We start from the raw sequence: 19,124 nt of genomic DNA, 5'->3' as shown, positions 1-19,124 counted from the left end.
TTTTGAGTCTTTCCTCCAAAAAAAAATCTGTAGGAGTTTTATACCATGATGCAAAACTGTCTCCTAGGGTAGACTAAGCCTCCTTTGCTGGGAAGCCTCTGGAGAAATGCAAATCAGAGTGATTTGCTTTGGAAAGCCCTTGCAAGGATGGGCATGGTTGTAACTTCCAGTCCTAATTAAAATTCTCCATTAGGAGGGGGGTTAATAATTTGCTGAACAGTTTCTGTAGGGAAACATGTCTGACACAGAATAGGTGCTTAATCAATAAATGTTTATAGGTTGATGGCAACAGATACAGGGATGTGTCTTGTTGCTTGGTAACTACTTTGGAGCTGGGACTCTGGTGTCCCTCCAGGCCTGAGCAGGAGTCATAGATTTCTGCAGGGGGTAGAGAAGTACTTGAGCATGTCCATCCCACTGTATCACTGGGCAAGAAAAACATGGAGACCATTCCCCGTGGATAGCCCCCTGGCAGTAAGGATAGCAGAATCTGTTTGGTGTTCTACCTAGGGAGTCACTGGGTGAAGAGTTGTACCTTTGGCTCCTGGAGAGCACTTGGAGAAGAGGACGGGCGGGAATGAATCTTAGGTCAGAAAAAGGGCAAGCCTGGGCTAAAGGCCAAGTAACTGGAGCTCAGAAGAGACCTGCATGGCCTTATCTTTGCCTCTTGAGGTCAGTCTGTCACAGAGAGAAGGACAGAGGAGAGTAGTCCTAAAAGCTCCAGGAGAAGGACATGCCTTCTGGGTCATTCCAGCCAGTTTGCTTTGTTGGGGACAGGAAGGGTGTAGAAAATGGGTTACATCAGACTATTCCAATATATCAGACTATTCCAGACCAGGTCAAGCAGGGAGGACATCTGAGTCAGCATCCCCAGTACATCCTTTGGTTTGACTGTATTTACAGTCTTCCTCCTTCCTGTCTCACTGTCTTATCCACAGCTCAGCATTCAACCCTGGTGCTGAATTCAGCCCTTCTGCGCCTCCCTATTTGATATCCTGGCTGTCATTTTCAAATGAGCCCTTGTAATGACAGGTGACTCAGGAAAAGGGTGGTAGGCAGTGCAGCTCCTCCCTGTTTGGAGGGGTAATCTCTGAAGGTGAGGCCAGGGAATTTTGTGAAAACTTCTTGTTCAGGAACTTTTTTATTCTTTTTTTTTAGATTTTTTTATTTAAAGGGCAATGGGGTTAAGTGACTTGCCCAAGGTCACACAGGCAATTATTAAATATCTGAGGTCTGATTTGAACTCAGGTCCTCCTGACTCCAGGGCTGGTACTCTACTGTGCCATCTGCCTGCCCCTGAACTTTCTTATTCTTTAGGAAAATCTTTGCTGGTCTTGGAGTTAGCAGAGACAGGGTTCAAGTCCTACTATGTGCTATCTCACTTCTTCAGTAAATTGGGAATACTAATACTTGTAATAGACCTACTCTTAGAATTGTGAGTATCAAATCAAGTAATGTTTATGAAACCCTTTGCACAGCTTCAAGAGCTTTAAAATATCAGCTTTATCAATGGGCAAAGTCCAGGGTTCCTAAAGTTTTTATCCTTGAACACTCTTTGGTGCAGGAACTTTGTTGTGACTTGTGCTCTCAGATTCTGGGGAGGAGGGAGAAAGATTGCCAGTGATCTAACTGCTGAACACTATGACCTTTTCTCTTTACTAATCCTCCTTGACCTTTCTGCAGTTTTTTTTGGGGGGGGGAGGGATACTTTCATTTCCTTTGGTTTCTGTGATAATAATGTGCCCATTCTTCTCCCACCTGACTGGCTCCTGCTTCATTCCTTTATTTAAGCCTCATCTCTCTCCTGGCTTCTCTGGCTCCCAAAGTTCTATCTTAGATACTTCTCTCCCCCCCTTTTATACATTTTGTCTCTTGATGAACCCCTCCATTTCTATGGATTAGTTTATTGTTATCACTTTGTAGATGACTTACAGATACACTTATCCAGCCCTAATCTCTCCCCAAAAACCAGGATCACAACAGCCTGATGGACAACCTCCTAGAGATGTTCAGTCATCATTTAGATTAACTATTTCTAAAACAGAACTCTTAAATTGCCCCTCCTCCTAATTTCCTGATTCACCCAGATTTGGGGTCTTGAATTTAACTTTGACTTTTCATTTCGTCTTCACATCCTAACAGTTGTACCTCATCTCTTGATCTGTAACATGCCCATGTTCTAGTCCAGGCTTTGGACTATCTAGAATCCAAGTCTCCTAATTGATTCCTTTGTCTTTAGTCTTTATCCTCTTAGTCTGTGCTTCCCTCAAACTCTAAAATAATTATCCTAAGGCATATATCTAACCATGCCCCTTCCCTGCTCAAAAGCTTCAGTGGTTCCTTCTTACTTTTAAGGTAAACTACCAACAATTCAACTCCTCCATAACCCGCCTTCAGCCTACTTTTCCTGGCAAACTTATTTCAGAGTATTCCCTTTTGTGTAATGAGCATATATTCCAGCAAAGCTGGCCTGTTAACTTTTTGATGAGATTAACATACCATATTCTGTCTTTGCATTTGCAACAAATCATTCCCATGTATACCTTCCTCATCTCTTCAGAATTTTTTTCTTCCTTTAAGGATTACCTCCTCTATGAAGACTTCCCTAATTTCTTCCCATTGTTTATATTATACTTTTCTGTTTATGTATTAATGTGTCTATACTCTTTGTATATATTGTACCTTCCAGAGGGCAGAGATTATCCGTGTGTGTGTGTGTGTGTGTGTGTGTGTGTGTGTGTGTGTGTATCTATCTAGAAAGATGCTCCTGCACACAGTAGGAGCAATAGAATATTTGTCAAATTGAAGGAAAGTGCTCCTTATTTACCATTTCATCTAAGAGGAATCCAGTATGTAGAATGGAACAATAAGGTCAAAGGAAATTGAGAGCAGCTTTGGCACAGTGGTAGGAGCTTTTGTTAATGAACACACACACACACACACACACACACAGACACACAGACACGCAAATGTATAAAATAATATAGTTTTACTAATCAATTTACTGTACCCAAAGAGTATTGATTAATGGATCAATGTCAACCTAAAAGAAAGGCCTCTAGTGGTATATTACAATTTTCTATACTTGGTTTTGTTCCATTTGATATTATGTCAGCAACTTAGATGAAAGACTAGATGGGAAGGATGTTTCTAAAAGTTGTAGTTGGACAATACTGGAAAGATTGCTGTCTTATAACATGAGAATTTTAAAGCTTTCATCAGACCAAAACAATGAGACTGAAACCAAGGCAGTGATATTTAAGATGAACAAATATAAAATTCTGAACTTGGTACAAAAAAATCATTTGCATAATTACTGAGATGGGGAGGAATTTTTGTATTTAAATTGATGTTTAATAAATGTTAAATTGAAAGACTGACTTTGACATTTTAGTGGACTGTGAACCAGTCATATTATTTAGCTGTCAAAAATTAATTTTTTTTTGCTCTTCATACATGTCCGACTATGACCCCATTTGGGGTTTTCTTGGTGGAGATATGGTTTGCCATTTCCTTTTCTAGCTCATTTTACCCATGAGTAAACTGAGACAAATAGTTTAATGACTTGCCTAGCTATATCAAACAGCTATATCAAACAGCTATGTCAAACAGCTATGTCCAAGGCTATATTTGAACTCAGGAAGATGATGAGTCTAACTCACTTAAGGTTCAATACTCTATCTACTGAACCAACCACCTAGCTACCCAATTAGTGAAACTAGGCTTCACAATGGAAATAAAAGGAAAGGAAATAGTAATTTTGTGCCTTGCTGGCCTGACCACATCTAATATGTTGTGTTCATTTCTGAGAACAACATCTCTAGAGGATCATTGAAAAATACCCACCATACATGAACATGAAAAAATATGAAACATGTCACATGAGCAAGTGTTGAAAAAACAAGGGCTGTTTAGGTTAAAAAAGAGAAGATTTCATGGGAATATAATCACTACAAATATTTGAAGAATGAGGAGTTTTTTTTATGTAACTCTAAAGTATAAAATAAAGGATCAATGGATAGGTGACAGAGTGGAAAGAAATCAGTAGTCACAGCAATCATTTAAATCAGTGTGAACTTTTTAAAATAAAATTTAATAAGCATCAAAATGTTCAAATAAATTATCATACATAAATTATAAATCCCAAGTTATTTAAAATTTATTCTAGCAAAATAATAAAAACATTATTTAATAAAATAATAAATTACCCTTTGGACAGCTATATTCACTCTGTTAAGGGAACTGGTAGAGCTACTACATCTGTTCTTGAGGAGCTTTCTAATTCTCTTGACTCTTGGCTTCTGTATAGACAAGTTCCCTTTTCGTCTTCTTTCAGCTGAGACAAAGTGGGCATCTTTCAAGGGATGGTAGAGTGATGGAGAACATCCAGGGCTTAGACTCAAAGGAGGCTCTCAACTTTATAGAATTGATGTGAGAAAAACTCCTTATAATCATTTATAGGTTCCTGGACTTAGAACTGAAAAAAAGACATTAGAATATAACCCCTCTTTTTTATCAATGAGGGAACTGAGATCCAGTGAAGATAAGGGACTAGCCTTGGGAAAGAACTATCAATAAGTCAATAAAAGTTCCATTATCTGCCACTAAGTAATGGAGACAAATACCAAAAAAGAAAGACAGTCCTGCCCTCCAGGAGCTTCCAGGAGGAAGACTGTATATAAAAGGACGTGGCAAAGGAAGGGGAAGGTAGGAGGGTCTTAGACCAGCCTTGGTGGTGTTTAGTTCTGGTCAATAATACAAACTCTGGCAATAAGGTAGAGATCATTTTTTGGCACACCAAGGCTGATGTCAAGCCATTGGGATAAGGCCAGCCCCAATTACACACAGCTCATAGCTTTTTTAGACAAGTGTAAATGACTTTGTTTTAAGGGCAAAAAATGCTGATTGCTATTCTTGTTAAGAAATGGGATTTATGCCACTTCAGCTTTTCTGCAGATTAAAGTATTGTGAAAAAAATAATTTCTCATAATCATATTGTGCCCATTAGAGAATCCTAGGCTTCATATCAGATCACTTTGCCTGGCTAGTTAGAAATTAAACTCTGTGTTAATTACAAATCTAGGAGAACAATGCTCAGGATGTAAGGAAGAGACCTTTTCCTAGGAAGAGATAAGAGAATTTTGAAAAGATACAAAGAGAATCTTTGTAGATCAGTTTTGAATAGAAATATTGTTCAAATACCTTTGTTTAGGCCACTAAGGATAGTTAATGATTTTTGCCTATTCTTTGTTTTTGGATAAATATGCCTGTGTCTCCCACAATTTCCTTGTGACTATATTTAAATGGTCTCTACCTATAGGATTTTGTCCGTAAATCCTAGAAAATAAAACTTCATGTCTAATCTATATTTTTCTGTTATGTTATTTTAACACCCTATGTTTTTAAGGTTCTTACAGTTTTAGAGTTCATAAGCATGAATGCATATTCTAGACCACCATTCTCCACATCCTAGTTTTGCTTATGCCCAAAGGTAGAGCAAGGCTGAACATGGAGGCACTTACTCCAACTTAGCACAATGGAATATGTAGAGAGGTGCCAAAGAAAGTACAGCCAAAGAAGTACAGCCAGGGAAGAAATGAGCATGAAGGAGGTAGGGAAAGGTTTCTTCTAGAGGGTGAATCTTGAAGAAAGCCAGGGAAGCCAGGATATGGAAATAAGAACGAATTACAGGTATTGAGGACAGCCTGTGAAAAGGTCTGGAAATGGAAGGTGAAGTATCAATGTGCAAGTTGCACCCTGGATACCTGCTACTGAAAGGTGGAAGAAGTTCAGAAAACAGGAAAGGATCAGGTAAGGAAGGGCTTTGAATGCCTATATTTGATCCTGAAGGTGATAGGAGCTACTAGAGTTGATTAAATAGAGGTAGATAATATTAGTATGCCAATATGCCTTAAAGGACTTCTGAAATGTGTCTTGATATTTTTTTTGTGACAATGGGCAAAGCACTTCACTTTTTTCATTTGTAAAATGGGGATAGTTAGTAATCCTTGCACTTTCCACCTTACCTCACAAAGTTATAATGAGGAAACTGCCAAAAGCATTATAAAATAGGAATTATTGTTTGAATGTCAACTCTTCCATGTTCTATCTATGTAATAATTGTGAGCAAGATATCTAGGAAAACAGAAGTTTGGGCAGGATAACTGTAAAATGAAGCTAGAAGTACTGGTATTGACTCTCTCAACTTTTTCCTCTATTGACCAAAGGGAGAATAAATCCTCTGTTTTAAATTGTTCCTGATTTCTTGGGTCTGTTCTGTAGGGAGTCCTATTGATCTTGATCACAAGCCTCTGTGCTTGCTATCTTCATAGGTCATCTGAGGCCTATTTCATAGATATCTAGTCCAAACCTCAGATTTGTAGATGAGGAAATGGAGGCCAGGGGCTAAGGTGACTACTAGTGTAAGTCCATTTAGGCTAGAAGCAAAGAAAGTGGGATCTCAGCCCTGGTGTAAATCTATCCCTTCTCACTATGGGACCCTCCTTCTTCAGCTCTTCCGCTAAATATGTTTTCTTTTAACCAAACTGAGGAGACTACTCTAGGGAAACATAATAGCTGTCTTCAAGTACTTGAAAAGTTGTCTTATAGAAGAGGGATTTAATTTCTTCTGTTTGGTCCCAGAGGGTAGATCCGGGAGCAATGGGGGAGGAGGGGAAGTTTCAAAGAGGCCAGTTTAGTCTTACCATTTTGAGTGCCTCAAAGTAAAATGGGTGGCCCCCTCCTCCCTGAGGTCCTTAAGTCGAGTCTGAATCTCCTACTGTGGGAGATTTTGTTCAGAAAAATTGGATCTGGTAAAGGAGCCTTCTAGTTATTTAAATTTTTTTTTTTGCTCTCTTACTAATTTTATGACACCTTCATTTCTAAATATATCCCTCCTACCCCATCCAGAGAGCTATCATCCATCCCTTGTTTAAAAAAAAAAATGAAAGAAGCAAAAAAAAAAAAGAAAGAACAGTTTGGCAATACCAACTATCACATTAGTCTGTTAACAAGGATTTTCTAAGTGTTCAATATCTGCCAGGTATTGGTGGACACAAATGCAAAAGTGAAAATAATCTCGTCCCTTCAGGAGTTTGCAGACTGGCAGAGGGTGACTACATATCTGAACAGGCATCTATCTCTTGTTTTATTGGTTTTATTTTGTTATACTTTGCAAAGTTGCTTTTTTATTTTTATTTTCACAAATCAAAGATTTATTGCAACCTGTGTCTAGCAAGTCTATCAGCACTCACCTTGTGTCTTTGCATCACATTTTGGTAATTCTCTCAATATTTCAAGCTTTTTCATCATTGATATTACTATTGCAATTGTTTTGCAGCACCTGTTGACCCAACCTGTTCTTTCCTGCTCTTTGAGCCTCCCTCTTCCACGAGACACAGCAATATTGAAATTAAGCCTTCAATGACTTTTAAGTATTCAAATGAAAGAGTCAATGACTTGGCAAATAACATTGTTATTTTAAGAAATTGTGGTAGCCACCCCAATCTTTAGCAACCACCACCCTGATTAATCTATAGTTAAACATCAGGGCAATGCCCTTTACTAGCAAAAATGTTTAAGAGGTGATGATGGTTAGTATTTTTTTTTTACAAAAAAGCATTTTTAATTAAGGTCCATACATTTTTTAAAGACAAAAGCATTGCTTACTTTTTTAGGCTACAATATGGTGTAAATATAATTTTTATATGTACTAGGAAACCAATAAATTCATGTGACTTGCTTTATGCAATATTCATTTTATTGTGGTAGTCTGGAGCCAAACCCATGGTATATTTGAGGTATGCTTGTACATATGGAAATGTGTATGGAATAGATTCAGTATAATTTGTGAAAAAAGACTTGAAGCTTGGAGTATTAGGGAGTATCTCTTGGACAAGACAGTTCTTGAACTGAGCCTTGAAAGAAAATGGCTTCTCAGAGAAAAAAGAGGAGAGAGTGTAGTCCAGGGCCAACCAGTGCATTGTCAAGGAAGCATGGAATGATGGCTATGAGAAGCATCTAGAAGGCCAATTTTGTGAGATGAGGATGTATAGAGAGGAGTAATACTGTGCAGTAAGATTGGGAGAACTTGTTAGGATCAGGTGATGAAGAGATTATATTTGAACTGAGGCAATGGGAAGCCATTGGATTTTGAGTAGGAGAATAATGTTATCAAGATTTGTATTTTAAGAAAAATCAGTTGTTCTGATTTTGTGCTGAAAAAGAACCTTGGGACATGTCCACCAATTTGGAGGTGCTTCTAATGATGCACAGGTGTTTTATTTGGGTGGTAACTATGAAAATGTGAGGGAAGGGAGTAGATTGGAAGAGAAGTTGTGAAGGTTAGAGAAACTACCAGATTCATAAACTATGAATGGATGTATGGGGTGTGTGAGAGAGGTGCATCTGGTTTACTGGAAGGATAGCAGGGTGTGGGGTCCCAACTGGTGAAAGTCATAAAAATGGAAACCCCTTAAGTAGGAAAAGCCATGAGGTGGGTTTCCTAGTAAAAGTCTTTAGCAGTAAAGGTCTTAAAGAATGTGGGTTTCCTAGCAAAAGTTCCTATCTGTGAAAACCATGATGATAATAATAATAATAATAATAAACAATAGTGATAATAATAACAATAATATGGAGTCACTATCAATGAAAGCTATGAATTATGTAAATCAGTGTAAGCCAAAACCACAGCAACTAGTACAAGGTCCCCTATGTCTGAGCCTCCAGTCAAAACAGAACTAATTGGATACCCAGGTGTCTGGGACCCAAGGCCTTTATTGAACTAGAAAACCCTAAAATATCAGTAAATCTGCAGTAACATATTCTATAACTAACTTCTCCCTTTGTCTAATTTCTAAAATTAGTCCAAGGGTTTTGAAATCTCTTTACATGAATGCCAATATGTTGTCTAGCTGCCACCTTAGACTACCCCAGTTGAATATCCTACTTTGATTATTAAACTACTTATGTAATCAATCTGGAACTCTCCTTTCTTCAGAATCATGTTGTACCCCTTGTTTGAGTGGTGAGGAGCTTTGAATATACATTGAAGGGGAATTTTTGGACAAGATATATGATCTTTTTTATTTTTGCAAGGCAATGGGGTTATGTGACTTGCTCAAGGTCACACAGCTAGGCAATTATTAAGTGACTGAAGCTGGATTTAAACTCAGGTCCTCCTGACTCCAAGGCTTGTGCTTTATCATTGTGCCACCTAACTGCCCCTAAGATTTGGGGTCTTGACAGAAAAGTTCAAAAGAGAGGGGAATTTCAGGGAAAAGATGAATTCAGTTTTGACATGTTGATATCCATGGGACCTACATTTTGAAATGTCTAGTAGACAGATGGAAATGAAGGCTGAAGAGAGTGATTAAGGCTTGAAATCGAGATCTGGGAGTCATTTGCACAATAATTAAATTTATGTGTATTGATGAGGTCAGTAAGAGAGGAAGAATAGAAAAATGTCTAGGACAAAGTTTTGGGATATGCCCACAGTTAGAGGACATGGTGAGGATGAGAATTCAATAAAAGGGACTGAGAAGGAACAGTGGGATAGGTGGGAGGAGAACCAGGAGGGAGCATTATCAAGAAAGCCCAGAGAGGAAGACTTCAGGAAGAGATGGTGGCAGATATGTAGAGGTCAAGAAAAATAAGGACATCTGAGAAGGCCACTCATTGGTCCATATGGATTTTGGTAAGAGCAGTTTCACTTAAGTGTTTACATTTGAAGCTAGATTGTGTTTGTCCACACTTCATTTTCAAAGAGGACCAAAGACATCAATTGTCCTGACACGTGTGAGATTTAAGTGAGGCAGAACTCGGCAAAGCAGCCAGTCTCACTCTTTCCTACAGAGTCATTGAAGTCCAGTGGCAAGATAAGAGTCATGATAGTTGGCAATGGCCTTGGATACTGTGGAAGATCTTGGCTTTTCTAAATTAAGGTTGCTTCCCAGGCATCAGTTTGTCTAGGTCAAAATCAATTCAAAAGGAGCAACTAAAGATTAGGAAGACAAAGAGACGGAGTATTATAGTAGGGGTAATCTGCTGGAGAAGACAGGAGATTATGGGATCATGAGGTTGACCCTGGTGAGGAGGGCCTGCTTATCAACCAATTCCAACAGGCTTCCCTGACTATACACCTCCATGGTCTACCTACTACCTTTGCAATGAAGGGAAAGAAGAACTCTCTTTTATATTATCTTTGGTCCTATGTAAATTACAAATTATGCAGTTTAGATTTTTGTTTTTCTTTCCATTTAAACTGTTATCATCATTGTAGATTCCTGGTTCTTTTTACTTAGATCAGTTCATAAAAAATAAGTCTTATTCCTCTCTGCATTCTTCATAATCATCATTTCTTATACATTGTAATATCTCATTATATTTGTGTAGTTTATTTAGTCATTCTCCAGTCTGTGGGCAGCCAGTTTGTTTTTTAGTTCTTTGTTGCTACAAAATTTTTTTTCTTTTTTTGGTTTTTCACGGTAATGGGGTTAAGTGACTTGCCCAGTGTCACACAGCTAAGCAAGTATTAAATGTCTGAGGCTGGATTGAACTGAGGTTCTCCTGACTCCAGGGTTGGTGCTCTATCCACTGTGCTACCTAGCTGCCCCTACAGAAAATATTTTTATAAATATTTTGGTGTACATGAGAACTTTATATTTTTGACTTCTTGAGGGTATGTATATATATGTATATGTATACATGTGTATTGTATATATCTACATACACATATACATATGTATATATCTACATACACATGAATGTGTATATGTATAAATAATGGAATTTTTATTAACTTAGCATAGTTCTAAATGACTTTCCATCTCACAGATTCTCCAACAAAGTGTGCCCATCATTCCAGAACCCCTCCAGCACTATATCATCATTTTCTGTTTTTTGCCAATTTTGAAGAAATATGAGGTGAAATCTCACAGCCATATTTATTTGTATTTCTCTTATTGATAATGTCTTTGGTAATTTTTTTTGTATTATTGCTAATAGTTGTCTCAGAAACCAGTTCTTCTGAGAACTGTCTATATCCTTTCTCCATTTTCTAAATCTGAGATTCTCTGATTCTGTCCTCTCTGTATTATTATATTCTAAGCATGATTTCCATCCTATCAAATCTCAGTGATATCTGAGAGAACTTATTTGCTGCATCTAATTGAAATTTCATGTTTCCTTTATTATTTTCATTAAATAAATAGATTGATATCTGAAGTGATAAATATTATTCTAGACTCTCTAGAATTAATCAACACATTTATTAGTGAAACAATAGCTACTCTGTTATTGAACATGGAACTAGGAGGTTTAATAAGTTAAGAATCATTTATATTTTAATATGAATGACTCTAGGACCTTTTCTTTTTTAAAAAAAATTATTTATTTAAGGCAATGGGGTTAAGTGACTTGCCCAAGGTCACACAACTAGGCAATTATTAAGTGACTGAGGCTGGAGTTAAACTCAGGTCCTCCTGACTCCAAGGCCAGTGTTCTATTCACTGCATCACCTAGTTGCCCCTCTCAGACTTTTTCTAGAGAGCAGGTGTTGTTGTGGGGCCTGGGGAAGACAACCTTAAAGGACTGGCTACTGTGAATGAGGGAAGTAGGTGTCTTTGGAAGGATAAGCAGGAAGCCAGATGTTTAGGGCCGACCCTGGTCCCAGGTGAAAATAAAATGGACTAGGTTGGGCAGTTTCTCTAACTACATGAGTTCCTAGTCCATTGGGACAGTGATAATAGTTAGGCTCCCTTTCTGGGTTGGGGTGGGCTTTTGTGGTCCTCTCCTGATCTGTGCTTTCCTAGCCAGGAATCTCAATGGCAGGCAGGGGCTGCCTTCACTTCTTCTTCCCATTTGGTAGCTTTTGCTTAACTCTTGTGCAGAAGGAGGAGATGTAGGTAGGCACTTGGTTCCAGAATTCCTCCAGGGAGTTGCCATACCAGCCCCTGTTGGGGTCAGGTGTGCTCTTTGTCCCCCTGTCAGACTCTGGAGCTCTGGTTGGTTTGGGCAAGGAAGACTAAAATGTCAAAAATTTAAAAGGATGGCTATCAATCTTCAAATTCTACCATTGACCCTCATATGGCATATCATGAAGTTAGGGAATAAGGTCCATTTGGAAAGATGGTTATTTTAGCCAGAAAGATAAGACTGAAAGATCGTTCTTTTTTTTTTTTTAAATAGGAGAAGGATTTGATTAAAAGAAGTCCTTTGCAAACTTTAGTTGTCAATTAAGAAGTAATTCAGTTAAGTTTTAGTTTTTTAGTTTGAGTAATAAAAATATTGTCTTTTGTGATAGTATAGTCAAGAAATGTTTGCCTTTTAAGCAATGTGAAATTCCCTTGCCATATATCCTAATGAAATGTGTTTCACATGCCTGTTAACTATGTTAAAAATGGCATTTTGCTTTCAATGAGTCCTCCTTGCTCTAGGCCAATAGGTAGGTGAGACATGTTCGGGTTTTGCCTGAATCCAAGATTGCTGACCTGTCAAATTTTTCAACTGAGATGGGCTTTGCAGTTTGGGGTGCCTCTAGAGATGGGAACTCAGAGCCATTTCCTTGTTCTGGCTGGGTCTTTGCCCTTGCCTGGTCAGTGGTTCTCAGCTTTGTGTAACTGATACCTTACCAAATTGGAAAAAGAGAGGAAGACAATGTCTCTAGTTATTTTAAGGCATATCATGAAGTTCTGGGAAAAAAGTAGTCATAGTCCTGGGTTTTCATAATTGGAAGGGATCTCAGAAATTAAGTCCAAACCTCTTATTTTACACATGAGGAAACTGAACTTGAGATTAATGAATTTGTCCTTGCCAAGACCAGACTTCTGACTCATATATAGTTCAATGCTTTTTGCCGCTTTATGGCGCTTCCTCACTGCCCAATTGAAGATAACTTATTTTAATTCACTCTAATTAAAAAACCCCCCAATAAACTTTTAAAAAAATTTATTTATTTTGAATTTTACAATTCCCCCCCAATCTTATTTCCCTTCCTCCACCCCCACAGAAGGCAATCTGTTAGTCTTTACATTGTTTCCATCATATACATTGATCTAAGTTGAATGGGATGAGAGAGAAATCATATCCTTAAGGAAAAAAAAAATAAAGTATAAGAGATAGCAAAATTACATAATAAGATAGCAGTCTTTTTAAAACTTAAAGGTAATAGTCTTTGATCTTTGTTCAAACTCCACAATTCTTTCTCTGGATACAGATGGTATTCTCCATCACAGATATCCCAGAATTGCATCTGATTGTTGCACTGATGGAATGAGAAAGTCCATTAGCGTTGATCATCATCCCCATGCTGCTGTTAGGATGTACAATGTTCTTCTGGTTCTGCTCATCACTTAGCAACAGTTCATGCAAATCTTTCCAGGTTTCCTTGAATTCCCATCCCTCCTGGTTTCTAATAGAACAATAATATTTCATCAAACACATATACCATAATTTATTAAATCATTCCCCAATTGATGGACATTCACTCAATTTCCAATTCTTTGCCACTACAAACAGGGTTGCTATGAATATTTTTGTACAAGTGATGTTTTTACCCTTTTTCATAATCTCTTCAGGGTATAGACCCAGTAGTGGTAAAAACAATAAACTTTTAAAAAAATTCACTTCATCATTATTTTCCCCCATAATTATTGGGCCACTCTGGGCAGTCCCCAGAATTTAACTATATCTTATCACCTCTTGTCTTCCATAACTCCCCAAAGGCACTTTCTTTCTTGGTTTTTTCTTCTCCCTTTCCTCCTCCTGGAGATCTAGGGACCCCAACTCAGGTAGGTACCACTTCTTCCTTGAAACCTGTTACTCTCCCTAATTATTAATGATCTTTCCCTTATTTTTCACTTGTTTAGAATATGTCATATCCCCTAAGAATCTTGTAAGAGCTTTGAAGTCAAGGGCTTTTTTCCCCCCTGAGTCTTTGTATCTTGGAGCCTAGGAGATTGTCATGCATATCAGAGAAGCTTAAAAAAGGTTGTTGAATTGAAATGAAACAAATATACATCATATAACTGACCTTTAAGTTTATAAATTAGAAATGGTTGTCTTTCTACAACTGTGGAGGGCATTTACACACTGGGAAAGTCCTTAAGATAATAAAACTACAAATTCAACAAATAAATGATACAATAGAATTTGATTTTGGTGGAGCTGGGGAATGATTTTAGAATTAAAGAAAGAAAGAAAAAAGCAATTAAAGTCCAGAAATTTGGGAACTCTCTGTCTGAGAGATAGAGGAAGTGTTCTATTAACTATCAATCAGATCCCACTCACTCTTGTAATGTTTAGCCCTCCCATCCTGGTAGGGTCAATGCTAAGCTTGAGGATTTATTGACTTTTACTCACTTGTAAAGAGGAGAGATAAATTGACCAACAGGGGTAATGGACCAGGAAAAGAAGGTGAAAAAGAAAAGTCTTTGCCCAGGACTTAATGATTTCCAAGGCAAAGAGGCACACTAGGAGGACCCATTGAAGTACGAGGAGTTCTTGACTTGGTCCCTGTTTCCTGTCCCTACTCTGAATGCCCAGACCCATTTCATTTGTCCTTTCACTCATTTTCTTGTACCTGAGCCCTCAGAGAAGGGCATAGAGAAGGAGTAGGGAAGGGCCAGGTTTATGTGACATCGCTGTGAATTTTACATTTTTTCCATGGATTAATATGCAGTTCAGAATCTGTAATACCAAATGGATCCCACTTCATTGGTGCCTCCTTAGGAGCCGAGACAGGCTCCTTCTGAAAGTGGTCAGAAGTCAGTCCTGTAGTTCTTTGTGTATGTATCCCCCATCTCCCCATTTCGCAGGGGCAGGGACTATTTCTGCCCCTGGGCAGAGCTCAGATTGAATGAATATATGGAGTAGTAGGATTGTGTTATTAGTGACTGAAAATGTTCAGGACTCCCATTCCCTTAATGCTTTAATGGCTTCTCATGTTTAGAGGACACAGGAATCTTGTCTTATGTCAAGGACTTGAGATGGAGACCAAACAAACCGCAGGTCAGCCCAGCTTTCAATTGAGAATAAAGTTGTGCCTCCTTCTTGCCTTCCCCTCTAACCCCTATGGATTCAAAATGCAGCCCATTCAAGAAGTCTACCTTGACTCACCAACTCACATCTTTTTCCTGGAACCAGGCTCTAGGGCACTCTGCAAATACACAGACTAATGTAGGTTAAATTAATTATTCTTTCTTATACTTGTAGCTTTGTTACCCTTGAGAGGCTATATGGTAGAACATACAGGGAGCTTCCCTTCTGAATAAATCAGGAAAACCTGGGTGCAAGCCTTGCTTCTGTTAACATTCAGGCTGTATGACTCCAGAAAAGTTGCTTCACCTCCCTGTGTCCCAGAGACAACTCCAAGACAGGTAGTTCCAAACCATTGGCTGAATTACATGGATATAGGCAGTTTCCTCACCAAGAGCCCCTTATACAGTTGAAATTGAAGGTCCTAAATTTCTTCCTCTCCTTTCTTGCTTTGTTTCTCTCCTTTCCTGTCTCCCTTCTTTGCTCCTTCTCTCCCAGGATACTCTTTGGTTTTGTCCTCTTTCTTCTACCTGTAATCTTAGGTAGAGTTTCTCAAGGGCATTCATTCAAGGGCTGCAGCACCAGCACAAATTAAAAGAAAAATATGTATATGTATATTAAATATGTATGTCTCTATATAATTTTATATACATAGAGTGTTTTTGAGAGGCTTCAAAAGAAACCTAAAATACAGTCTTGCCCTTTGAAAGCTTAGTGTCTAGATTGGATGGGGCGCACAAGTGATGTTGATGTTATGGAAATAACAGTCTATATTTATAGAACTTTAGAGTTTATAAAGTGCTTCACAATGTTTATAAAAGAAAGTACTTCTTTCACAATCCCATGGGTTTGGGGAGTCAGTGACCCTGACACATACTGATAAGTCATGTCAGTAAGTCACATTACTGATGTGATCTTTTGTTTATAGTCTTTTAAAAAATATTGGATCTTTTGTTCTTTCAGCATTTTAATCTACCTACAGACCCCTCTTATTTTCTCCCATCTCCCAGGGAATTTTCCTAAATTAAATAATAAAAAAAGAATAACCAGGGAAGGCATTAGAATTAATAGAGTTTGGGAAAGGCTTCCTGTAGAAGATAGGATTTTATTTGGAACTTGAAGGAAGGAAGCCAGGGAGGTCAGTAGCCAGAGCAGAGGAAGGATGCTTGTGCATATGAAAATATGGGAGCCTCCCTTTTTTCTCTTATTTCTTTGGGATATATGCCTAATAGTTACAATACATTGTCGATAGATATGTAGAGCTTAGGGATTTTGGGTGGGGTGCATTTCCAAATTTGAGCCTCTGTATCTTCATTTGTAAAAAAGAAAAAAAATATTTGCATTGCTGAGTTTATAATATGAAGACAATGTCTTATAAGTCTCAAGACAATATGCTTTTAGTATTGTTATGAGGCATTAATATAAGTTATAAGACTATAAATTGGTAAATTCTGTGCGATTTCAAGAAAGAATGATGAGGACAGATACTAGTGTTTGAGAGAGTCCTGGTGGAGAAATTACGTCTCAAGATAAGATTTGGTTAAGCAGAGAGGAGGAGAAAGAGCAATGGGAGGAAGAGAGGAAGTGTCATAAGCTCAGGCTCCAGTCCAGAATGAATATAGTGAGGTGGGAACTGTGAGTCTATTGGTCTGGCTAATGGAGAAAGCTGGTATCAGCAAGTCCTAGAAGATAAGATTGAGACCTGATTGTGGAAATTCTTGCATCCAGGAAACATACTTTATTGCTTAATAAATATGTGTTGAATGGCCTTCCATTCAGTTATCAATAGGATCTTCCTAAAGTGCAAGCCTGACCATGGTCACCCTCCAATTCAACAAATTCCAAAGGTTCCTGATTACCTCCAGAATTGAATAGAAAATCCTTTTGGCCAAAATGACTCATCAAACTCAATAAACTCTTAAGCAGATCCCTGTAACCATCAGGACCAACTAGAAAATCCTCTGTTTAGCTTTTCACTTCCTTCATCCCCTGACTCCTTCCTTCCTACTTTTCCAGTTTTCTTGAATCTCAGTTCCCTCCCATAATTTTCAATCCATTGGTATCAGCCTCCCTAATCTTACTTATACTCAACTGCCCAGCTCCCAGTTTCATGAATTTTCACTGATTCTTCCTCAATCTTGGTTATCTCCCACCCTGTCTCCCCCTTCTCCTCTCTCTCCAGCTTCCTTCAAGTCTTAACTAAAATCCTATTTTTGGTATGAAGACTCTCCCTGGTTCCCCTCAATTCTAGTGCTGTCCCTCTAAGATTGTTTCCCATTTATTTTGCATGAAACTTTCTTGTGCATCATTGTTTACATGTTGTCTTCTCCAGCTCCTTCAGAACAGAGATCATTTTGACTTTTCTTTGAGCTTAGCATAAACTATACTAATAACAGGTGCTTAATAAATTCTTGTTCACTGGGTACTAGAGGCTAGTCCTTTAGAACTAACCTTTGTAGGCAATGGAGAGCCATAACAGGGTCTGTGAAGTAATGTAGCCAAGTGGAGTCTCTGTTCCTGTGCTTCCTAGTCATTTGAACATGCACCAGACACTTTGTCTCAATTTTCTCAGTTGCAATACTATTTATTTCATGGGGTTGTCATGACTAGAAAGTGAATTGTAAACTTTAAATTGTTAAATACATGAAGGTTTTTTTTTTTATTATTTCCCTCTTCCATACATCCCCTTACCTCCTGGTCAGAATTTTGACTGATCAGCTCAAAAGGAAGTAAATAAGATTGTGCTGGCCAGAAAGGGAAGTTAAAAGGGAGGTGCTTGCTTTGGGGCACAGGGAGTATCCTCCTGGCATTAAATCTGGAAAGGCCACAGTTGTCTTTGAGCCATTGTTTTTGGGTTTTCCTCACTCAGTGGGAACTTTGGGGGATGTTTCTATGCAGCCGTCCTGCTCAGATTTCTTGGCAAGGCCAATGGTGGCTGACCTTGGGAAGTGGGGGGTTGTATAAACATCTGTTCAGATGGAATATGACCCAAAACTCTTGCCAGACTAGCTTAACTCCCTTAAGAAGGTGGGGGGCAGTCTTCTCCATATGCTAAATTGATCCCCTCCTGGGGGAGGGGAGAGGAAGAGAAAAGTCGAAGCTTGCTTGCTGCAAAGTGGATGTGAGACTACCCACATATGGCCATATAACCTGAAAGCAGAACTACAAGTTGGAAGGATTAAGCTAACATATGCTAAAACCTGAGTTCTGGTTTCTATATGCTTCCCAATGAGCTCTCATCCACTACAGTAGGGAGACTAGTAGTTATCCTACTCTCTTAATTTGTTACCTAAGATGTCAAGAAGTACCTGGGGGGCCAGTAAGGCAGGATTTGGGGCAAACCTACACCCAACCACATACTTCCTCAGGGTGGGGTGTTGGTAGTCAAACAAGAAAACGAATAGCCCATAAGTATAGTCTTATCCAAATGGTCAAAAAGTTAACTTTGTGGGCTGACCAGATATCTGTTACACTGTCTTACCAGGTGGCCCGAGGCAGCCGAGATGAAAGCTCTCTTTGGGAGCCGTGCTACCTGCTGAGAAACATGATCAGCAAGTCTCGTGAGTGTCTTCCTTATGGGGTTGCCTTACTTTAGGGGGTATCTCTGATAGAGTGGGCATTCTTATATCTTGCCTACAAATCTGGGGTGATTAGAGTGGGACAAGGACCTCACATTTGACTCTCAAGAATGAAGGAGAAGGGGAAAACTCCTTATTCGGTGCTAGATGTGCCTGTCTCAAGCTAGAATGAATTTGCTGGGGTTAGAAGGGTACCCCCCAGGGGAAGAAAGGTGGGGTATGATTAGAAGTGGGACTGGGGCAGTGTGCTCTCCATCATCTCCTGTAGACTCTTTGGATATCCCATGTGTAGGTTGGAAGATCTTGGCCGTGCTGGCTCTGTTCCTGGTCATGGCCTGGTATTCTATCTCCCGAGAAGACAGGTATGTGGTACCTGAATATAACTTATATCTCCAGTATATTAATTTATCTTCCAAATTAGAAGCCCAGCCCCTGAGCAACTGGAAGGGGATGGAGGTGGGGACAGTTCCACAGCAGAGAGTCTAGAAGTTGTCAGCCAGATAACTGTTTGTT

The 19,124-nt window shown here is 38.8% G+C and overlaps 1 protein-coding gene across 10 annotated transcripts in view; it reads left to right on the top strand.

Moving 5' to 3' along the window:
• Positions 1-19,124, top strand: part of ST3GAL4 (ST3 beta-galactoside alpha-2,3-sialyltransferase 4) — a 41,347-nt gene that overhangs the window by 15,731 nt on the left and 6,492 nt on the right. For all 10 annotated transcript variants that reach the window (XM_074216369.1, XM_074216367.1, XM_074216359.1 and 7 more), the window contains 2 exons: positions 18,518-18,593; positions 18,904-18,973. In XM_074216369.1, coding sequence (XP_074072470.1) covers positions 18,578-18,593; positions 18,904-18,973 — 86 coding nt within the window. In that variant the 5' untranslated portion in view covers positions 18,518-18,577. The remainder of the gene's footprint in view (positions 1-18,517; positions 18,594-18,903; positions 18,974-19,124) is intronic.

The sequence above is a fragment of the Macrotis lagotis genome, chromosome 1 (genome assembly GCF_037893015.1).
Source record: "Macrotis lagotis isolate mMagLag1 chromosome 1, bilby.v1.9.chrom.fasta, whole genome shotgun sequence".
NCBI classification, from domain to species: Eukaryota; Metazoa; Chordata; class Mammalia; order Peramelemorphia; family Peramelidae; genus Macrotis; species Macrotis lagotis.
The sequence above is the reverse complement of the archived record's forward strand: the minus strand, read 5'-3'. Positions and strand labels throughout refer to the sequence as shown.